This window comes from Chiloscyllium plagiosum, unplaced genomic scaffold, assembly GCF_037043375.1.
Source record: "Chiloscyllium plagiosum isolate Xiang-an unplaced genomic scaffold, Cpla_swu_hap1 HiC_scaffold_19, whole genome shotgun sequence".
NCBI lineage: Eukaryota > Metazoa > Chordata > Chondrichthyes > Orectolobiformes > Hemiscylliidae > Chiloscyllium > Chiloscyllium plagiosum.
This window is the reverse complement of record NW_028270157.1, coordinates 26,948,871-26,972,569: the sequence shown is the minus strand read 5'-3', so window position 1 is coordinate 26,972,569 and position 23,699 is coordinate 26,948,871. Positions and strand designations below refer to the sequence as shown.

The 23,699-nt window shown below is 37.6% G+C and overlaps 2 protein-coding genes across 9 annotated transcripts in view; one reads left to right on the top strand and one right to left on the bottom strand.

Moving 5' to 3' along the window:
• acss3 (acyl-CoA synthetase short chain family member 3) overlaps positions 1 to 14,737 on the top strand; it is a 64,436-nt gene extending 49,699 nt beyond the window's left edge. The window contains exons 12-16 of one of the 2 annotated variants that reach the window (XM_043709674.2): positions 6,230 to 6,311; positions 7,324 to 7,446; positions 7,815 to 7,914; positions 8,009 to 8,184; positions 11,828 to 14,737. In XM_043709674.2, the coding sequence (XP_043565609.1) occupies positions 6,230 to 6,311; positions 7,324 to 7,446; positions 7,815 to 7,914; positions 8,009 to 8,184; positions 11,828 to 11,905 (559 nt within the window). In that variant the 3' untranslated portion in view covers positions 11,906 to 14,737. The remainder of the gene's footprint in view (positions 1 to 6,229; positions 6,312 to 7,323; positions 7,447 to 7,814; positions 7,915 to 8,008; positions 8,185 to 11,827) is intronic. The other variant, XM_043709675.2, reaches the window with a different exon arrangement.
• Positions 14,738 to 18,024: 3,287 nt separating this feature from the next.
• The window catches only part of ppfia2 (PTPRF interacting protein alpha 2), a 543,269-nt gene continuing 537,594 nt past the window's right edge, over positions 18,025 to 23,699 (bottom strand). For all 7 annotated transcript variants that reach the window (XM_087997151.1, XM_043709676.2, XM_043709677.2 and 4 more), the window contains one exon: positions 18,025 to 19,421. Coding sequence is in view for 1 of the 7 variants with exons in the window: in XM_043709677.2 (XP_043565612.1) it covers positions 19,411 to 19,421 (11 nt within the window). In the remaining 6 variants the exon portion in view is untranslated. The remainder of the gene's footprint in view (positions 19,422 to 23,699) is intronic.

The following is a 23,699-nucleotide window of genomic DNA, read 5'->3' as shown; positions in this document are numbered from 1 at the left end:
ATCACATACAGAAGCTGGCAGGCATCATTATGATGCATGCTAATGATGTCCTGTGGTTGGTTCTATAGAATTTTGAGTGTTGTGATAGATAAAATAGAAAGAGAATTTATAAGTCGGGCTTCGGGGCTTTTAAATATTGACTTAGACATGAAGCTGTGACTTGACGTCAACAGTCTTACATACTATGATGTGACACACTATAGTTGAGGAAGTCTTGAGAATGAATAAAAAAATTAAAGAGAGAAAAATTGATTTTAATTAAAAAAATCTCGAGTGTCCAGCCTTGGGTGACCCAGAAAATGTGAAGATAGTCCTTGTTTTATTAGTAATTCTTTGTACACCAATCTTATGATGACTCTTCAAATTCAGCAGGCTTTATCATATTCTTATTGGGAAGAATAACAAATGTTGGCTATTCATCTGAGAAGCTATGAAAATAAAGCTAGTTACAAGTACTCTAGCAGCTGAAACATTAGTATGAGTAGAAGCTCTAGATGTCGGGGTGTATTTATCCAATATCTAAAGTAAATCTTAAACAAGAAGCAAAAGCAAAACATTTACCTATAGAATGTTTAGTGGATAATCACCCTTTTTGGGGTAATGAGCATTCAGCAAAAATGTTGCTGAGAAAAGATTGAGGATTGACCTTGCTGGCATAAAGGAAATATTGTAAAGACATTTTCCAAATAAAGTCAGTCGATGCAAATAACCAGTTGTCAGATGGTTTCACAAAAGAGGTGCTTTTTTCCAAGGATTCCTTGGAGAAGGAGACCCATGATATGTGGAGTTATAACAGAAAAATTGGGATCATTTTGTAATTAAACATGTTATTTTTGTTACTTCAAAGATCGGGGAACATGGGTGGTTGCTTGTATAATTTTGAACTGAGAATAAAAGTAACTTAAGTATAAAAAATCTTTTCATTATTTTATTTAAGGATTGTTTCTGCATCTTCGAAGGTTTTCTTTAAAGGCAAGAGGAAAATCTAATAATGGAGTTACTAGATTAATTGACTATGTAAGATATAATAAGGGTCATGTGAGACTGGGGTGTCAGACTGAGTTGTTAATAAACTCTAGCTACAAAGAAAATTGTTTTGGTTTCTATTTCACTGACGTTGATCTAAATGGTAAGCAGTCAGTTACCTTCCATTGTGTTAAGTGTGACTAGTGAATGGAAAGTCTTTGTGATATACTGGTAGTACCCTAACTCTTGGCCAGGAGTCCTGGGTTTCAGTCTTATATGCCCAATACTGTAATAGGATCTTTGAACAGGTTGATAAGAAAATATCTCCGAGGAGAAAGTGAGGTCTGCAGATGCTGGAGATCAAAGTTGAAACTTTATTGCTGGAACAGCACAGCAGGTCAGGCAGCATCCAGGGAACAGGAGATTCAACGTTTCGGGCACAGGCCCTTCTTCAGGAATGAGCAGAGAGTGTTCAGCAGGAGAAGATAAAAGGTAGGGAGGAGGGACTTGGAGGAGGGGAGTTGGAAATGTGATAGGTGGAAGAGTTCCACCTATCACATTTCCAACTCCCCTCCTCCAAGTCCCTCCTCCCTACCTTTTATCTTCTCCTGCTGAACACTCTCTGCTCATTCCTGAAGAAGGGCCTGTGCCCGAAACGTTGAATCTCCTGTTCCCTGGATGCTGCCTGACCTGCTGTGCTGTTCCAGCAATAAAGTTTCAACAAAGAAAATATCTCCACCTTGATTCCCATTGTCATCATTTTCACAAGAGCTTCTTGGTATTTACTCTTGGTTGAATGAAACCTGATGGTTAGAAGTAATTCTTGGCTGAATTCAAATTTGAAGCTCATTAAATAGTCCTGTTAAAATTTTAATGATTAGGTAATTTATAAATGAATTACCAGGACATTCAAATTAAATTATATTGAGTAAACAAGAGAAGTTTGCAAAGTATAATTGATTGATTGAACTTCTAAGTTGTGACATATATTCTAAAATGATAGAAAGCTAATAAATGAAAAAGATTAAATGAATATTTTGCAATTTTTGTATCTCCAGGAAAAGCAATTGAAGTTGATATGTCACAGTTATTGTGTGGACATAATCTGTGGACACGTGGTAGTTGTTTTGAGAAGTACCATATGTAATCTTTAATAGTTGGTATTCAAACGGTCTAGTCATTAAAATAATATTACAATATAGCTGCAATATAACTGGAGGGTATGTTTTCAGTTATGTTGATTGTGAACAATGACAAGTGAAGGGGCCAGGTAATTGTGTGAAAATCAACATTTAGTTGGCTGCCTGTTTGTTCCATGGAATGCACATTCTTCCCCATGTCTTTCTAAACCAGGTTGAAGTGGTCCCCACATAAAAGCTATAAATTTTGAAATCAACGGTAAGGCCAGTGGCATAACTGTGCAATATTCAAATTTTTCTCATGGAAGTTGTGCATTGCACATAGTTTGCACATTTGAAGTGAGGAGAGTTTGGCTAGTGCTGTGTAGAAATGTAATTGCTAAAAGCAAAAGTGATTGAATTTCACTTTTTAGGCTTCAGAGAGTTGGAACCTTAAAGAAACACTTCAATATTTTCATTTTTGCATTTTGTTCACATATTTAATGGCACTGTCTTGATTACTGTAGCAATTATGATCACTGTTACCTACACAGACATGTTGAGATGAGAAATTACTTCTCTCAAAGAGTTGTGAAATCTGTGGAATTCACTACCCAGAGTACAGTAGCTGCCAGGACATTTAACAAGATAGACAGATTCTTGATTATTAATGAGTTGAAGAGAGAGTGGTCAGGAAAATGGAGTTGAAGCCAAGATGACATCAGCCATGATTGTATCACTTGGTGGAGCAGGCTCGAGGGGCTGTATTGCCTACTTCTGCTCCTTGTTCTTATGTGTTCATGCACAGGCAAGCATTGCTGGGAATTGTCTAATGAAAGCGACCATTGGATATAGGAGTGGATTTTCTTAGTCTATTTAAAGCTGGCCTCCATAATCTTGTTCACATGATAAATAAGGTCACCACCACCACCATAAACTCATAAGCCTCAGGTTTGTTTCAAGTTATTAAAGGAATATAAGCAATGTAAATCAATGTTCAAGGCACAGTTGCATTGTTTGCTGGAATAAATAACTATATCCATTTTTTTACCATGGAAAACTGGGAGCAGAAGTTTTTCAATTTAACTTAAAACTGAAATTTGTTTACATTGCAGTATTCCTGAAATGAGAGCAATATTAACAGCACTTTTGTATCTCTCCAGCCTCCTATTCATAATTCCGTGTCCTCCTTGTACCAATTTACCAATATTCACATAGTCAGCAATAAAACCAGGAATAGTGGGACTATGTTTATTTCCCAAGGGAATGTGATTATGTCTTGAATTAAGACCACTCTCCATGTCTGATATTTTTTGAAGGAGAAGGCAGACTGAAATAAATGCTCCTAAGAAACTAACTTTATATTTTAAAAAAGGCTTTGTCATATAATGCATGCTCTAGAACACTATCCCATAATTTCTGCATCATGTTTTCAGATTTTGTCTCGCATTATTGAGTATTTGTGATAATTTTTGTATTGACAAAATGCCGAACTGTTGTTTTGGGGGAAAAAATATGGAAATGTTATCCTTATGCTCTACTATTGATTTGATGTGAAAACAATGTTGTTATTGAGCCACTTCCTCCTAAGTTTAATTCACAGAGGGCAGAGGTCCAAATAGGACAACCATTCTTCCTTATGCTTCCTACAGAAAAGCCTCCAATGTAGCAAGTGGAAACCACAGCTACAAATTATTTATATAGTACCTTTAACATAGTGAACTGTTCCAAGGTACTTCAGAGCATTATCCAACGGAACATCACACCGAGCCACATAACAAGATATTTGGATAGATGCTCAAAAGCTTGTCCAAAGAGAGAGTCTTTATGAAGTGTATTAATGAGAATTGAGAGAAAGAAAGATGGTGAGCTTTAGCAAGGGAATTCTCGCGTTTAGGGCCTTTTCGATTGATTAACTTTGGGATGCTCAAGAGGCTAGATTTGGAGAAACAGTGATATCTCAGTGGGTTTCAGTGCTGAGGAGATTACAAAGATTGGGAAGGAATGATTCCATAGAGGGATTCAAAAGCAAAAATGAGAATTTTTAAATTATGTTGTGCAGAGTCAATGTAGAATAATGATATCAAGGCTGATGGGTAATTGGAATATTGTAAATGTGTACAGGTAGCAGACATTTGGGTGAGTTCAAGTTTGCACAGGGTTGAATTGGAGGACTGGCGAGAAATATCTTAAAATAGGTAAGTCAGGAGTTATCATAGGTATGACTGAGGGTTTCAGCAGCACAAACTGAAGCAGATATGGAGTTAAGTGATAATATAGAGATGGAAATAGGCAGTTTTAGTGATGGTATGGATGTGTGGTGAGAAATTCACCTGAGGTTAAATGTTACAACAAGATCGTAAACAGTCTGATTCAGCATCCAACAGTTGCCAGGAAAAGGGCTGGAATTAGTGGTTAGGGAGTGGTGTTTGCATTCTGTACTGAAGACAATGGCTTCTGATTTCCAAGTAGTTAGTTGGAAAATGGTATGCTCATTCTGAACTGGATGTCAGACAAACAGTCTGAACATTTAGAGAAATGAAGGGAGAGATCAGGAGAAGTGGGCAAAAGATAGAGTTCAGTGTCACCAGTATACCTGTGGAAGATGACTCTGCTCTTGCATAATATCACTGAGAGACATCACGTATAGATAGTTCTTCTATAATGCAATGGTTGTGTTCTTGTGCAAGTGGGCATTATAGAAAAAATGCATTTTAAAAACAATGCTTAAATTGTTGGTGATGTAATTGTGTTACAGCCAACACACGTTTTAAAAGTTTGTGGGTTTTCGAAACATTGTCCCCATTTTGTCAATTGTGTTACAGCGAATTTGCATTAATGAAATGTGTGTTGCAGCAGAACGATCTGCAAATGGGAAATAGCTCAGGACCAAGGGTACATCCTTGGGAGACAGATCATTGAGTGGGAAGGCAAGCCTGATATGCGGGATTTAGACAGCTTCTGAGAAAGATGTGCAGGAATTTAGGAGGTGTCAGCTCTTTTGAAGACATTGGACACAGGAAAGTAATTTGTCTGGATGGAGTGGTCAAAAATTTGATTTTTTGAAGAATATTGGCAAAGGTGAAGGATAATCCTTCAGGAAGGAGAAACATCAACAATATCAGGTAATGTGGCAGTCAGGAGGGAATGTTGGATAGACAACTCTTCAATGGGAATAGGCTTGAGGAAAAAGGGGTCACATCAATGGGATAACTTGATGAGGGCATGAATGAAAATATATAAAAATTTGCAAGTTTAGAGTAAGGTTAGGAGAAGGCTTTGAGGAAGCTTGTGCTGGTATGTTAGAGGCAGCTAACCAATAGACTGAATTCTAGTGGTAAGAAGCTGCATGAGCTCCATGTATATTTTGATAGCTATAAGGAAACTATTCTGTGACATTCTCCAATAATTCATAAAATTCATTTCTTTCATAAAATTCTCTAACTAGCAACTTCCTCACTAACCAAGTGATACTTGGTTGTATCTGACTAATTTGACATTTTGAAATAAAATAAGTTTAATTTGAAAGAAACAGGAAAAATGTCTTCAATAGAACGTGCCAAATGGGTTCACTAAAAGGTGTGTATATATCAATGTCTTCATGGAGGCATTGACACTTGAATTAAAACAAATCATGTTCGAGTTTAAATTGTAACATCTATTTTTGTTAGCTTTTATAATCTTTTCATTAACCTTTGAACTACATCTTAGGGTATATTTTTCAATTCTGGCATTAAAGTGGCATGGATAGAACTGCTTCCTCATCCAATCACATTTTAAAGCTCTTTTTACTACTGTTTTTAGTAATTATATTTATTATGGCAAACCTCTCAAGCAGCCTAATTGCCAGTACAAATCAAACACTGCAATTTTCTTGAATGTGCCTCCAACTAATACAGGCATCACTGCAACATTAGCTGTCATTGGAAGCATGCAGCAGTAGATCTACTTTATGTTGGCCATAGCTGGGAAGTAATCATTCACTGATATTTGAGAATGTTTAATACAAATTCCATGAATTTGCAAATGTGATTAGATGCATTTCCAAAGTCAGACTTTTTGGCAGCGGATGCGGGTGTTTACTGTTGCTGCATATTTTCTTCACTTAATACTATCCCTATTTTAACAATATTGTTTCCTTTAAGGTTACCTTTACCTCCAGGTACATTGGCTACACTTTGGGGAAATGATAAACTGTTCAAGGAGCTTTACTTCACTAAATATCCAGTAAGCATGATTCTTCAGAAACATTTTACTTTTACTATTAATACAGTCTGTAAGATGAGCAAACTCTTTTGTGTCAGTATTTGAAATATTTTCTATTTTTGACATCTGGAGAGACATTTTGACACCGGGGAGAAAGTGAGGACCACAGATGCTGGAGATCAGAGTCAAGAGTGTGGTGCTGGAAAAGCACAGCAGGTCAGGCAGCATCTGAGGATCAGGAGAATCTATGTTTTGGGCATAAGCCCTTCATCAGGAATTCTCTTAAAGCCAGGAATCATTCCCTCCAGAATGTATACCTATTTTGCTAGACCAATGTACAGCTGCTAAAAGGACCCATAAAGATTGGAGGAAGTAATGTTTTGCCGATTTGTTAGTCTTTTCAGAAACAATATACTTCAAAAAGAAATAGCTGGATTTGAACAATACTCTGTCCACAGTTAAGGTATGGTCCAAGGAAAGAATTGATTATTTTTTGACAGAAATGCAGATCTAGATCTAAATATTGGATTGTTTAAATAATTAACAGAAAGGCATGGGGTGAAATGTTTTTTTTAGATTGGCATGACTTTTTTATTAGCAAGTTGTTGACTACTTTAGAATTTTGTGAATTGTCTCAGCTGCTGTAGTGCAATTGTCACAACTGTCAAAATGTGAACAGTTTCTGATCAGGTTGTTGGATGTGGATTGGCCTGAAGTCTTCTCACTGAGATGGAAGCTCTTGATTAATTTTGTTTTTCAGCTTTTTAGTTGCAGCGCATCAACCAGGCAGAAAAAATGCCTCAAGATAAACAAATATTATTGAATTAATTGTGGAAGTATGCGTTTTACTGAATGCCCTCTTCACTCGTATTTTGGGATATTTATCAGGGAAGTTGCAATGATACCAAACAGTGAAACTGGAAATGATTTGTGAGTTATACTGAACAGGCAACCATAAAATATGAAAGGTACAGAAATAGTTAAAGTAAATATGTAACTATAATTTTAATCCTTTTCCTACCTCTTTACCCAGGGTTACTATGATACTATGGATGCTGGCTATATGGATAATAATGGCTATTTGTATGTAATGTCACGGGTGGATGATGTAATTAATGTGGCAGGTCATAGGATTTCAGCTGGTTCTGTTGAAGAGGTAATATTATTTTCACAGCTTTTACCTCCATTTTGTATCTTTCCTTTTTTCCCAAAACTGTTCTTCCTGCACAAAGATAATCCACCATCTTGGCTACCTCTAGGAATGATCAGCTCTATTTCTGATAGAATCACTAGTTATGTTGTCTCAACATGAATACGAAACTTGTCTTGCTACAATGTCTTTGCTCTTCCCTCTGGGTAACATTGCACCTGATGATTCAACAGCCAAAATACTTTGTCACCAATTCCTTATGTTTAAATCTAAATTCTGTAACATGAAATGCAAGATCAATTTGAAAATATTGGTCATGAGTTTGCAAAGGAAAATGAACAATTTACTAGATCTATTCACTGCTGTTCTTGCAGGCTATTATCACTCATCAAGCTGTAACAGACTGTGCCGTTGTGGCCCTCGAGGATTCCGTCAAGGGGCATGTTCCACTAGCTTTATGTGTTTTAAGGACTGGTGAGATCATTCATTTTACATCTTAAAAAGTGTTGTACTTGGCCTTCAAAATTAAACCTTCGTCGCATTTTAATTCATGAAACATATGTACCAGGTGTGACTGAAACATTTGAGGATCTCACTGAAGAGATTGTTAAAATTGTTCGTGACTCCATTGGTCCAGTTGCCGCTCTTAGGAAAGTGGTCTTTGTGCCCGTATTACCAAAGACACGTTCTGGCAAGATACCTCGTTCTACACTTTCAGCAGTTGCAAATGGCAAGCCTTACCAAGTACGTTTGTGCTTTTCCTTTATTGTATAAAGCAGTGCATTCAAATATAAAGCTGGCTTCTTATTAGTAATCTCTTTTGTGTTTTCATTAATGTCATATTTTTATTTGAGATTCCTTCCACACTCGCTCACTTTGCCCTTTCTTGGTTGCTCCTAACCTTTGCAGCTTGTATTGCTTTTTAGCACAGAGGAAGAGATAGGTGACTTATGGTCGTGGAGCTGGATTCAGTGCTGTATCATGCTATGTTAAGTCAAAGTTATACTTGAACATGTACCAGCTGTTTATATGGCAAACACATTGCATGTACTTCAAGCAAATAGACAGTATTTAAAGTCAAAGGGGAGCAGTCATTACTGGTGTGAAGGTGAATTGCAGTCATGGACGGCACGGTGGCTCGGTGGTTAGCACTGCTGCCTCACAGCAGTGCAGGGACCCAGGTTCGATTCCAGCCTTGGGCAACTGTCTGTGTGGAGTTTGCACATTCTCCCCGTGACTGCGTGGGTTTCCCCCTGGTGCTCTGTTTCCTCCCAGAGTCCAAAGATGTGCAGGTTAGGTGAATTGGCCATGCCAAATTGCCCATAATGTTAGATGTGAATGTAGGGGAATGTGTCTGGGTGGGTTTATCTTCAGAGGATCGGTGTGGACTTGTTGGGCTGAAGGGCCTGCTTTCACACTGTAGGGAATCTAATCTAATCAAAGAATACAACCCAGACAGTCAATGGGCTGGTCCAGTTGAAATTCATAGGGTTAGCCATGATCAGTCAGATGCATAGTCCAAATGGAAACTGGGGATCTGGGTCTTCCAGTCCAGGAATGAGGCCATGGTCAATCCTACAGGTCAAGTCTGAACAACTTGGAGTTTACAGCTGATTGTTGTGTGCCATGCAGACACCAGTCGAGAGTGTGGTGCTGGAAAAGCATAACAGGTCAGGCAGCATCCAAGAAGTAGGAGAATTGATTTTTCAGGCAAAAGCCCTTCACCAGGAATGAGGTTGGGAGCCTAGGGGGTGGAGAGATAAATGGGAGGGGGTGGGACTGAGAGGAAGGTAGCTGAAAGTTCAATAGGTGGATGGAGGTTGGGGTAATGATGATAGGTCAGAGGGAAAGATGGAGTGGATAGGTGGGAAGGAAGATGGATGGATAGCACAGGTCATGAGGGTCGTACTGAGTTGGAAGGTTGAAACTGGGGTAAGGTGGGGGATGGGGAAATGAGGAAACTGGTGAAATCCACATTGATGCTGAGGGGCTGGAGGGTCCTGAGGCAGAAGATGAGGCGTTCTTCTTCCAGTCATCGGTTGGTTAGGGAGTAGCGATGAAGGAGGCCCAGGACCTGCATGTCCTTGGCAGAGTGGGAGGGGGAGTTGAAGTGTTCGCCCATGGGGCAGTGGGGTTGGTTGGTGCAGGTATTCTAGAGATGTTCTCTGAAGCGCTCTGTGAGTAGCCATCCTGTCTCCCCAATGTAGAGGAGACCGCATCAGGAGCAATGGATTCATAAATGATATGTGAAAGTGTGGGTGAAACTTTGATGGATGTGGAAGGCTCCTTTGAGGCCTTGAATGGGGGGTGAGTGGGGAGGTGTGGACAATTCCTCCAGTGGAAGGGTAAGGTGCCGGGAGGGGAGGGTGGGTTGGTGGGGGACGCATGGACCTGACGAGGAAGTCGCGGAGGGAACGGTATTTACGGAAAGTGGATAGGGATGGGAAGGGAAATATATCTCTGGTGGTGGGATCTGTTTGTAGGTGGCGGAAATGGCGAAGGATGATGCGATGTATATGGAGGTTGGTGAGGTGGAAGATGAAGAACAGAAGGTTCTATCCTTGTTGCGGTTGGAGGGGTGGGTTTCGAGGGCGAAGGTGCGGGAAGTGGATGAGATGCGCTGGAGGCCTTCATCAACCACGTAGGAGGGGAAATTGCAGTCTTTAAAGGAGGAAGCCATCTGGTGTGTTCTGTGGTGCAACTGGTACTCCTGGAAGCACATGCAGCAGAGACGCAGGAATTGGGAACAAGAGATAGTATTTTTACAGGAGTTAGGGTGGAAGGAGGTGTAGTCCAGGTAGCTGTGGGAGTCGGTGGGTTTGTAGAAGATGTCAGTGTTGAGTCAATCCATGTTGATGAAGATGGAGAGGTCCAGGAAGGGGAGGGAGGTGTCTGAGATGGTCCAGGTGAATTTAAGGTCGGGTGGAATGTGTTGGTGAAGTTGATGAACTGTTCAACCTCCTCGTGGGAGTATGAGGTGGCGCCGATGCAGTCATCAATGTTGTGGAGGAAAAGGTGGGGAATGGTGCCAGTGTAACAACGGAAGATGGACTGTTCTACGTGGCCGAGAAAGAGACAGGCATAGCTGGGACCCATGTGGGTGCCCATGTCTACCCCTTACATCTGGAGAAAGTGGGAGGATTCAAAGGAGAAATTATTGAGGGTAAGGACCAGTTCGGCTAAATGAATTAGAGTGTTAGTTCCAATACTCTTCCACTGACACTCCCCACCAGTACCCTTCTACTGACACTGAATATTGGGATGTTCCATTAGTGATGAGTCTCTCCACCTCCTGCCAAGTATTTACATGAGACAGATGTCATAGGGCCCAGATGCATAATTAATGGATTGAAGAATTGAAGGTTGCATGAGCAAAGTCATCATGAGGCATGGCAGATTGGGCACCAAGAATATCACTTAAGAAAACACTTGTATGAAAATGGGAAAATGGGATGAACAAGGAGTGACATTAATTTATATTGATCATAATTCACTAATGTTTTTGGAAACGTTTCACGTGAAGAATCTTTGCGTTTTGCTGAGGTTTGATGCTGCAACTCTTCTGTCTTTAAATTTAATGTATTTTTTGAGGCAGATCCTAATTAAAACAGAAGAGGCAGAACAGGCTAAAATATCATAGAAAGGAAATTAATCCACCTAGTTTCTAAAGAAACATAAACAAACTATTGTTTGTAAATTAAAGACACTAGCACATTGGAGCTGATTTAGACATATGCAAGGACTCTGATCAGTCCAAGCTGAGCAGGAACAGTAGATAATACAGAACAGGCAAGACGAAAGAAAACAGTACAGATCCAGCTACATACATTTTGCTGCAGATTTTCCTGTTACTGGAAGATAACATTGGTGGGTCTAGTCCATTCAGACTTACACAGACATGTAGTATTTTTGGTGAAGACCAGATCTGTTGAACCTATATTGATTGTGAACTACTGTCAGTTGGAGATCAGATTTCTGAATTGTTTGATGAGGAAGACAGAGTTTATCAGATTTTATGGGTGAACATGATCAGCAAAATGTGAGTGGACTGCTGAGCTAATTTATTGTGTGTCTTGTTTGTATCTGTCTTTTAATGTGCAATTTGTAGTTTTATATTTTACCAAAATTTGCTTGTTAATTCATATTTAACTCATGATAATTCTAGATCTAACAAAGAAATTCACAAGATTACTAGACTCTATTTGACGGATATACTTGAGGCAGAATGGTCAACACCTTCTTAGTTTTTTCTTATAAAATAGTAGGATATAATTCTTCCTGAACTGTGTGTCTGAAAAAAACTGGGTTAAAATTGTTCTGATAGTAGTAGCATATGTTAAAAATCTGTAAAACTGTTATGGCTAACGGTGTCCACCTTCTTGTGTAGATAACACCAACCATTGAAGATCCCAGTGTTTTCTCAGAAATAGAAGCAATCTTGAAGCAGAGGAAAATTTCATCTTAACATTCGGTCCCCTCATATGATCTATTATCACTTTTGTAAGTGGTGATAAACAATTCCACGTCCATATGGAAATTGCATTCAGAGATATGCCTAAGCTCAATTTTTAAGTTCTGTCTATGTTTTAAACTTTATAACACATACTATAAACATTTATTTCTGTAGTGATGTAACTTTGAAAGGGTCAAATACAGTGTATATTGGCATAATATTGTATGTTTAAGTTGTACTTAAAGGAAACCAATCAGTAAAATATTTGAGTTATTATCTCTTCTATAAATAAATGGTCATACATGTTATGAAGGTACTTTACGAGCTGCACATTGCTAACTGGAGTTTTCCACTTTGCTTTCACAAAAGAATGAATAAAGTTCAATTTCCAATTAAACATTCTATACAAAATATATATTTAAATATAACTTTGTACAAAAGTAGCCTTTTTTCTTTATCATAAGGACAATTTTAAGATTTTGTTCAGATTTAGTGAAATCTAACAAAGAATTATTAGCAAAAATATCATACAATCACTACCATGCAACCTGGAGCAAAATTGAAATAAGTTGTTTCTATAAAGAAATGCTGGAAATAATGTTATTTTAGGTTTCTAATTTAATTTGTTAAGGAAATTCAAGTAAGATTTATTGTCGCAGAGCATAAATTTCTAAAATTATCTGTAAACTACTTTAACTCACAACTCTGTGACTAGATATCCGCATAATCCAAGAAATTTACAAAAAGAAACAATCTTTTAAAATGCCTCTTTAGTGTATTCGCTTGCTTGAGTTGAAAATTATTTTACAACCTAGTTGACACAACTAGCAACAAAATTGTTGAACTTTCTTATGAATATATGTCATGTCTGTATGGTATAACTTTAGAAGTATTAATCATAATTTTAGACTTAGATTATGTTAAAAGTCATTATCAGTTATAGCTGTCATTTTTCATTCATGAATGAAGACAAGTAACCAGTTATTGCTGTTTGAAGTGTAAAGTGATTTCAAATCTAATGATTTTGCACCTCTTCTCTGTGTCATATCTTTGGCCAAAGACTTTATTTTAAATAATTTGTTTTAATCATCTTGTTTTAGGTAAGATTCCCTACAGAATGGAAACAAGCCCTTCAGCCCAACTAGTCCATCTGACCCTCCGAAGAGTAACCCACCCAAACCCATTCTGGTAGCCTATATTTACCCCTGACTAATGCACCTGACACTATGGGGAATTTAGCATGGGCAATTCACCTGACCTGCACGTTTTTGGATTATGGGAGGAAACCCACACAGACATGGGGAGAATGTACAAACACCACACACAGTTGCCAGAGGCAGGGATCGAACCTGTGAGGCAGCAGTGCTAATCACTGAGCCACTGTGTCACCCCATTTCCAGTCATTTCTGGAATTTATTTTTTAATATCTTTCTGGGCTAAGGAGTTATGTATTTCTTATTTAAATCACCTGGTTTCAATGCTCGAAGCTTTTTTTTAAATCAAAACTCAAGAAGAATTCAGCTTTCTTGCATAAGTTTGTATAATTGCACCAACTTCCTAAAATGGATAGTGTGGAATCTTGGTCATCTGTTATAAAATCTCCTTAGGTAGATCAGTCTTCAATTTTATTTAATTCTCCTGTAAAGTGTAGTGGGACCTTTGTACAGACTAAAAGTCCACTTTAAGTGGCAGTTGTCAGAAATGAATTATACTTTTATTGTATCTCGTTAAACCACCAGTGCAAAAATTACCTTATAAATCAACACAAAAAATTGTGATCCTCACTATGAGACTGAAGTGCAGAGTTCCCACTCAATATACAAGTAAAATTTAGGACATACTATGGCAACCTCTAACCTCATGTTCAGAAAGGTGGCAATGTGGGGTAAAGGAGGACTGTCATTTTTATGAAAAATGCTTCCGTTTGATTTATTTAATAACATGGCTATTCATTCTAAATGGAAAATTTAATGTACAAATCAAGGATGGTTTATTTCATTTTACTTGATAAATGACAAACACAACAGTTTTTCTGTCAAACCAGGTAGATTGAAAACTGCTTTAGTTATGAGATAAACAAAATTGAGTTTTTACCGTACTTGAAATTTTAAATGAAACATGGTAAATAATCTGCGGCTTGCCTTAATGTTGCAAAATTACTACATTTTCATTAGAGCTCCAGTATAAGCAACCATTTAGACTCATTGGACAGTAGTTGCTATTTGAAAATAGCAGTTGCCTCTAAAAATGGACAAAACATTGATGTTTGTTTGACTGATTTCATTCCTTGGAGCAGGAGAGTCGATGATTTGGGTATAAGCCTTTCATCAGGAAGCCACATTCCTGATGAAGGGCTTATGCCCAAACCAGCGACTCTCCTGCTCCTCGGATGCTGCCTGACCAGCTGTGCTTTTCCAGCACCATACTGGCTTACTCAGATCTCCAGCATCTGCAGTCCTCACTTTCTCCTAATTTAATTCCTTGCATAGCTTATCGTCCAAGCCTGCATATCAATACAAAAGTAAGAAAACATGGAATTTTTTTGTTCTCTAATGTGGTTACCTAATGTTCTAACAAATAAAATGTGAAACCTAAGCCATTATGAAATTTTTCCTGGCCCCCTAAATAACCTGACAGACCTATAAAGCTTCAGCACATGCAATGCAACTAAACTAGATTTCAGGAATAACAGTAGAAGTTTACTACTTGCTAAATATGCACTAAAATGTGTTGCTGACAGTTGTATTATTTTTCTGTATTATTTTGAAGGAGAAAGTGAATTGTTTTTAATGACAATGCTATTTCAATAACTATACAAATAAAGACAAACCATCAACATCAAAATCTTGAACAACTCACCCTTTTGCAGATAGCTTGAAGCCTTAAATTGGTAGAAAATATGAAAATATGGCCAACATAATTAACCTGGCTAAATATATAATCAGCACATTTAGTCTGAAGCCACAACATAGACTCTTACTGAACAGCATCTTGAACATCGTGTACCATTTACAAAATGTACTTCAGCAACAGCTCCTTTGACAGTGACATAGTTGGGTCAGTAAATGTGTTACTAGAGTTGGACATCATTTGCATGCTGGAACCACTGGACTTCAAGTCATAAGCCATTTGTGCTAATGGTGCCAGACTGCTTTATGCTGCTTGACATTTGCAGATCTGCAGAAAACTCAGGAGTCAGTATATCAATCATTACATTATAAATAACTATCAACTTTCTTCTGAAGGCTGCCCGTCAAAGTCCTCATCTGAATCCTCCTAAGTAGGATTATTGTGTTACCTTATCATCTGGTGAGCTGGAGTCCCTGTCTACTACCTGGGTAGAGACATTTCCATTGACTATCTCACTAAGTGCAGATTCTGCCTTTAGAGAATGGCTTAAAATAATGATTCTGAAACATTTTTGATTGAAGGGTCCCTTTTGAAAGGAATTAATAATCATACATGCTGCCCACTCCCTGCCCCCTCACACTATCCCACCTGAATTATAATACCAGAATCAAAAAGTGTTCCATCTAAAGAGTGAACAATACTTCTAAGAAAACAAGTATTTACTTACAGGTATGTACATTTCACTGCAGTGTCTTTTGGCAGAATTGCAGAGATATTAGGACATTTAGTCAGAAACCATGTCATAGTGAAACAGCACCTTGAACATTTTGTACCACTTAGGACAAAGATTAAGAAACCTGAGAGAGCAGAAACTAACACTTTGAAAGCAAGGGAGCGGTGGGAGAGCATAATTGTGGGAAAAACACAGAACTGAGTCATCAGGTCCTTGAGAGAACAGAACGCTGAGAAAGTATAACTTGGAGTAGAAAACTAGAAGCAACAGCTTGAAGACAGCAGGAGGTCAGGAAAAGCAGGGTTATAGGAATTCACTGATGAATGGAAACAATAAAACCTGGAGAAAATAAGAACCTGGATACAGCAAACATTAATAAGGAGTGGGAAGATGGAGATAACAGGAGCACAGCTGAACAAAAGGAGAGAGAAAACAAAGGTATAGAGGCAAGGAATGCAGAGAGAGTCTAACATAAGTGTGTTGAAATTTGGAGCAAGCAGGAGGCAAGGGAAAGCAGACAGACAGGAAGATCACTAATTGGAGAAGGTAATAAAGGAGCAGGGATTTAGGAGTCCAAAGGGACCAGAGCATGGCAAGAGGAACAGAGTACTCCACTTACTTTCTCTTGACCAATGTAGATTGGGCAGTCACTCATTATTGCTGCCTGTAAAAGATTGTCATAAAATGCCTGGGCAAAAGTAGGAGGTGCATTCTTAGTCTATTTGTAGCTTGCACATCAGAAGAGCTTGTGGAAAAAGAAAAAAGTGAGATGATATGAGGAAGATAAAGTGTGAGCATAGTGTTAACTTGGATGGTTACAGAGCAAGCCACCACTTCACACATGACTTCTTTATCAATGTCAACAACGATGTCATTGTTTGGCATTAAGACTTGCAGCCATGTCTCACCTGTTCATTAAATGCAACTGTGGAAAGTGTGTTACTATGTGTGGTGCCATCTGTTTGGATAGTCAGATCAGCTGTGCTTGTACTGAATGGTGGAGCAGACTCGAGGGGTCTGATGGCTTACTCTGGTTCCTCTTTCTTATGGTGACAGGCATAGATGAATAGTACATACTATCAGATATCTGTACATATGACTTGTTGCAGTGTGCTAAATTTGAGGGTGCAGTGAATCTTAAATTAACAGGAAGAGTCGTGACTTCTAGAGATTGTCAGTAGGTGAGTTATGGGATGTGGTGAATTAAACAATGTCTGAGGGTGGTGATATAATGAAAAAGATATGGCATGTGAAACTACATTTACCTGAGTACTTCCAAGGGGCTGCTGAACTTCCTTCAGGCTTTGTCAAAATTTATGGGGCTAGGTTCTTTAGATTGAACATCAAATCACAAAATTTGTCTACAGACGTTCATGGTTCCCTATGAATAGATCACATCTATTTTTCTGTCTTCCTGCTTGTGAGGCCTTGTTATGTATTCACAGTTTTGTTGCACATCTCCAGAGTGATGTAGCAGTGAAACTAGTTCTAATTCACAATATCTGAGCCATCACAGGATTTCTATCAGCATGGAAATAGTTAAAAATCACACAACACCAGGTTATAGTCCAACAGGTTTATTTGGAAGTACAAGCTTTCGGAGTGCTGTTCCTTCATCAGGAAGCTAGTCAGAGAGTAGTAAGGGTATGGAATGCTTTGCCTGCAACGGTAGTAGATTCGCCAACTTTAAGTACATTTAAGTCGTAATTGGACGTACATGGAATAGTATAGTTAGATGGGCTTCAGATTGGTATGACAGGTTGGCGCAACGTCAAGGGCCGAAGGGCCTGTACTGTGCTGTAATATTCTATGTTCTATGAGTAGTGCTTTGAAAACTTGTACTTCTAAATAAACCTGTTAGACTATAACCTGGTGTTGTGTAATTTTTAACCTTGTCCAACACCAGCACCTCCACAACATGGAAATAGCTCAGAACCCAAGTCTGTTTTGGTGGAAACTTCTGTAGTGTCAGAATAAACTTGTAGGCACATTTATGTGTACACAAATACGAAATAAATTTGCGGTAAATGCAACCTTTGTCATGTTTTCTATAATTTCTTCTCACAGAACCTTGAATGAGAGACTGCTGTTCAGTATTTAAGTGTCAACTGAGAGGATCTCAAACTATTTTTAAAGAAGAGTTGACAATACAAGATTAGGTATTTTCTGCCCATTTCTGGTGAGCTTTATATAAAATAAAACTGCTCAGCAATAAACCACTCTGAAATTTCCAGTAGCCTTATATGGAGAGCACAAACAAAATTCATATGGAATAGAGAATTCTAATTGTTCAACGTGATGCAATAAGTGTTCACTTTGCTTTTAAAATATACAGTTATAACAGACTATTATGATCTTAACCTGAAATGAGTTGTTTGCCAGAAAATGGGAAAATGTTCTGAGAGATGGTGTGTCTCTCATCTTTTGCTGTTATGTCATCAGAAACCCTTAAGACACAGTGCAAATAGCTATTGAATCCTTTTGCATAAAGCGCAATTGAACAATCCACTTCATATTAGTTCATTGAAGTGACTTTCAAAACAGCACATGACAGTAGTACTCTTTATTGACAGTGCAAAATAACTATATCACCATTAGCTTTGATTGAAATCAGGCAGTAAACAGATCTGGAACTAAACAGAAAGTGTTTGATCATACAAAAACAGCAAAAGAACAGCAAAGAGAAATAACTAAAGGACAATAAAGCTGAAGTCAAAGTAGCTGTAGCGTGCACCTAGAATATTAAAGCGATCACAATATATCTCAACCCTTCTTACAATTAAAGTGTAACAATATAACAAATAATACCACAAGCCAATAAATCTGATCAAATTTCTAACACTTTATATTTTTTTGCATAACATTCTGTCTTTCAGTTACTTTGTCTAATAAAGTGAATTTAACAGTACAAAGTCTTTACAGGGCAAGCTTGGCAGACGCTTGCAAACAATTTGAGACAATTCAACAAATGTCAAGTTATAAAGACTGAGGATTTGTTCTAAGTGGCAACACCAAATGTACTTGGTTGCAAAACTTTGCTCACATCTTGAGATCATAATAGCACAATTCTGACGAAAGCTGAAGAATAGAACTTGATCCACAAGTCAAATTAGTATTGGCTTGCAGAATAGATCCAGCAACAAAGTTTGCCATCATGGCTTGTAAACAGCAGTTTGGTATTGTACCATTGCAACGCTTTTCTGTTATTTGTATACAGTCTCATCACTTCAAATAAGACCACAAGCAAGTTTTTTTTTCTCTGTAATGTAAGGTTTTCAGATGTTCAAATCTGAATTGTGGCAGGATTCCAGCTTCAACTGCATGTTAAAAAGTTAGGAAAGTGACTAAAAGTACATTCCAAACTGCAATTGTTTACTAAATTCTTGTAAAAGTGACTGTTGTCTATGTATTAAATATCACAAATTCTATGGCAAATGGTGAGGTACAAACAGCAGAATTATTTGACAATGAAGTGTGTTCTGATTAAACCCATATGTAAATTCTGTGTATTTTTTTGTTTTTAGAAAATATTTATATTCATTTACATACAACAAACATATAAATAAATACATACACAGTACATATGTTCAACCAGTAGTACACAAGAGTATTTTTATAAACTGAGTCAGGAACAAAAGACAGTGATATAATGTTGCTAAAACACCTTCATTACTACACTGTAATGTCTGAAAAGGGTGAGTGCAGTGCTTTTTGTCAAATGTTTACTGAACAATATCAACTCAGTTGATAGTGAAATATATTAAATTGACATTTACAAATCATAACCCTTAAATATGATAATATTTTCACAGGAATCATCTCTAAACTTTGCGACTGCTCCCCACCACCATCAATAACATCCAATTCATCCACTGGCAAATTGCTGTTGATTATATCAGTCTTCAAAGGCAATTTATGTTTTTCCATACAGGCATCAGGAATATACTGAAAAAACAGAAAGGTGATTGTATTGTAGTTAAGTACATTGACAGACTTTCTAATTTTGCATTCTCCGAGCTGTCACCTTTCAGCGCAGTATATTCCTATTCATTTGTGTGCGTGTCATTTTCTGCATTCATAACACATTTATCTGAGAACTATATCCACCAATGTGAGTTTTTGTTTTATGCATACTTCAATGTTATATTATCTCAGTTGGCTACACTCTTACCTGAGTCAGAAGCCTGTGGGTTCCAAGTCCCATTTTAAGCAGTTAAATACATAATCTAGGCTAAGACTGCAATTGTGATAGATGACAGCACTCAGGTGAAAAGTTTCTCTCCTTATTAAAATAAATATAAAGGATTCCATTGGCAATATTGATTGAAGTCAGTGGCGCTCTCCTTGTATCCTGGTCAATAATCTTCCCTCATTAACCATCAACAACAACAAAAAAATGAATTTGTTGTTTCAGAACATTACTGTGTGGAAATTAGCTGCCATATTTGTGCATGCAAAACATTGAGTAGAATTTTCCAACCCTTTGGAAATAAAACCAACTAAGGCAATTAATTACCAAGTTATGGGCAAGCTTTTGTGCTATGATCATGTCTGAAGATGTAAATAAATGTTACTGCTAAAGTTGGTTATAACACAGCTTGTTTTTTAAAGAAAATCTCAATTCATTGTATTTAACCATATAAAGCTTTATGAAGTAGTGAGGCAGACAGATTACCTGCATTAACCAAAACAAGGAGTTAGTTTTATTGTACAACTCACTCAAGTGCAACGGTTATTAAAAGGTAAAGCCCATCCTGAATCCTGCAACTTACACAGATTGCAGTATGAATAATATCATAACACGTTATAGGGTGAAGGTGGTGGAATTAGAAAAAAAATTGAAGTCCATAAGTAAAAACAGTTCTACATTCCGATGTTACCTTGGTGGACTTGTAGTTCCAGTGGAGTTAGTTATCTATTGCTGTGATATATTCCAAAACGTATCAAAGACAAAGTACTAGATTTGAATTGCAGAATGAGAGGATGCGGTTACATTTTTTGCAAGATTCTTGTTGTAACTATGACATTCTGCAGACTCTCCTGGATATTATTTTAAAAAAAATAGCTTCCTGCCTTTTCCTAAACTTGCCATAAAAATGGCAGGTGTCAAACTGTACAGTTATAATCCTGAATAAATGTTCTGCTTGCCATTGTGATAGCAAAAGTGATTTGAGTATTAATACTGCAGCTATGATTTATAAATGATCTATCCCCCATCAGAAAAGAAGGTATTTAAGCCACAAGAAGGCTATTGTCTACTCAGGGTGACATAGACAAAATGTCTGCAGTTTCAGTTATATTAAATGGAAACCAATTAGATAGCAATAAAACATGTGCTGGAGAAACTCAGCAGTTTCGCAACATCTGTAGAGACAGATAAAGTTAATGTTTTGAATCCAGTATGGCTTCTTTGGCATTAAAAAAATTTGCAAATGTGATAGCTTGTATGCTATTGAAAAGGACAAAGGGACATGTGGAAAAAAAGAAAGGGGAAAGGTTAGAGGCTGAGATAAATTAGAGATCAAAGATATCTTAGAACAAAAGGGGTAGTGGTTACGGAGAAGTTAGAAAGTATTAGTCCAATGTAGATGTTAACAGCAGACTGAGTCAACTCTGATTGAAAACAAAAATCATAAAAATAGTAAGGGGAGTACAAAAATGGAAGACAGAATCTTTTGGACTTGGTGTGAAATGCAAAAAGACTGGAAAGTGCATAACCAGAAAATGAGGTACTCACTGGGATACCGCAGCAGGTGTAGGACAGAGACGCAAACATGAGAACAAGAAGCTATATTGAAAGGGCAGCAACTGAAAGGTTGGGGTCAGGTCATAACACTGAAAAGGGTGAAATGATAACTTTTCATGTTTTAGGAGTTTTACTATAAACAAATGATTAAAAACATTGTTAATGAAACAATAATGTTGTAGGCAACTTGTACATTTACAGAAAGGAATATTTGTACTCCACAGAATTATAGTTCTTATAGCAAACAGTAAACTAAAAGTTCTGAGGAAGTCATATCACACTTGAAACATTAGCTCGGAAGAGAGAAACATCGATGCTACCAGAGCTGCTGAGCTTCTCCAGCATTGTCGGTGTTTTGTTACTAACAATGACTAATAGATTGTCTTGTTTTGCCAAGTAGTAACATTGAATGATCGTATCTAGATACTTCCCTCAGTTTTTCAGCGTTTGCCAAATCCACTGCCAGAAAACAAGCCCTTTTCAATAATTTTTCTTCTGCTCTGATTCCAACAAGATAAATATCCAGGATTCCATAGGATGACTGTGGAATGTATCATTGAAAAGAGAGCAGCTTTATCCAACATCTGGCTTTGGCAGTTCATAAAGATGCCTAACTTCAACCCTCTGCTAACCACATCAACTGCTGTTCCTTTCCTCCCTCTCTTTTCCTTTCCCACAAACATCTGGAGCTAGCAAGTCTATTTACAATTAACAAAGCTACCTCAGTTCCCAGATGTGAGAACTTTATAACTCAGCCATTACTTTCGTCTAAGCCAGGATATTTGTCAGCCAGAATAGGAATAGCTAGGTCTTTCATTTTAACCTCCATTAAAAAAATGAAGATTGTGCAAACCTGATAATTATAACATATGACAAATATATCAAAAGTATTATTGCTGCATCATTCGTTGCAGCAAATATAGTTTCTATTAGTACTGAATCAACAATGCAGCATAATTGCTGATTTTATCTGTGTACACCTGATCCTATAGGTTGATTTTCTAAATACTATTCTTTGCAAATTGACTGACGTGGTTTTTGAATATCAATCATAAGGAATGCACAATGTCAGCATCAGGACACCATTAATTCTTTACCAAGGTAATGACACAGCTAAATTATTTCAAAGGATCATGAGAAATAGAAACAGGGTTGGTCCTTTCTGTCCATCAAGCCTCCTTTGACATTCAAATGGATCATGGCTGATCATCTGTCTCCACACCATTTTCCCCACTATCCCCAAAGCCCTTGATGTCAGCATCCAAAAAACTATTGATTTATATTTTGAATGTGTTTGAAGATTGAGTTTCCAGAGCCTTGTACAGAATTCCAACAAGTCACCACTATCTGAGTGAACAAATTCCTCCTCATCTCATTATTAAATAACCTGTCCCTTATTTTGAGTTACAAGTGCACTTCCTGGGACTATCATCCTATCCACATCACGATCAGTATAAGTTTTCTATATTTCTGTGAGATAACTTCTTATTCATTGAAACTGTACAGAACACACTTATTTTTCAATCTGTTATCATAAGTCAGCCATTATAGGAATTAGTCTGATGAATCTCAGTTGCTCTATGACAAATACATTCTTCTTAAATAAGGAGACTAAACTATCCACTACCCAATAGTCCAGGTGTGGTCTCACCAATGTTCTATGCAATAACACTTTTTTTGGATTTCTTTCATAGTGAGAAGGAAATAGCATAGGGAGTAAGGTTTTGAGTTGGGAATGAATCCTGTAAATGTTTGGAGAGCTTGCAAATTGAAATTTGATTGATATTGTAACACCTCCCATGCAAACTGCAGGTCTTCCTGAAGAGGATGGAAAACATTTTCAAGTGCACCTAGTTTATGTGGTATCTATATCATTGATAAAATGTGGCATTTAGTTCCCCTAGATGCACAATCAATTATACAGATGCTTTGTTTAGTGGCTGGGTTGTTGGTGACATAAAAGCCACTGCAGCATCTGACCAAGGTTTCTTCAGCAATACCTGTCAAACCTGTGGCCTCTACCACTTAGCAGATTAACAACATAGGAAAACATGCACTTCTGATCCCAAGTGTTCCATTTGCATACACTTCTGCTTTGGTACCAGAACACCATTTTTGATGAAAGATTAACAGTCTGACAAGTGCTCTCTAATATTTTCTCAGAACACATGACTAGCAGCAGCAAGATAGACCCCAATATTTAAAGAAAGCATGTTTGCTGATTGAAATCATTAAATTATTGCTGTGATTTTTCAAGTGTTTGGTGCTTTCTGTGGTGGCTTCAAGTTGCAACAGTAAGGGCTAATGTGGTGCTGTAGTAGTATCTCTGAGCCAGGTGTCCTAAATTCAAGACTCACCTACTCCAGAAGTGTGTAATAACTGCTCTGAACAGGTGACTGGAAAATATCAAGAACACTAGGATATGGTATGGAAAGTGCTGTGGATACCTATTGCTGACTTCAAGACTTTCTCACAAG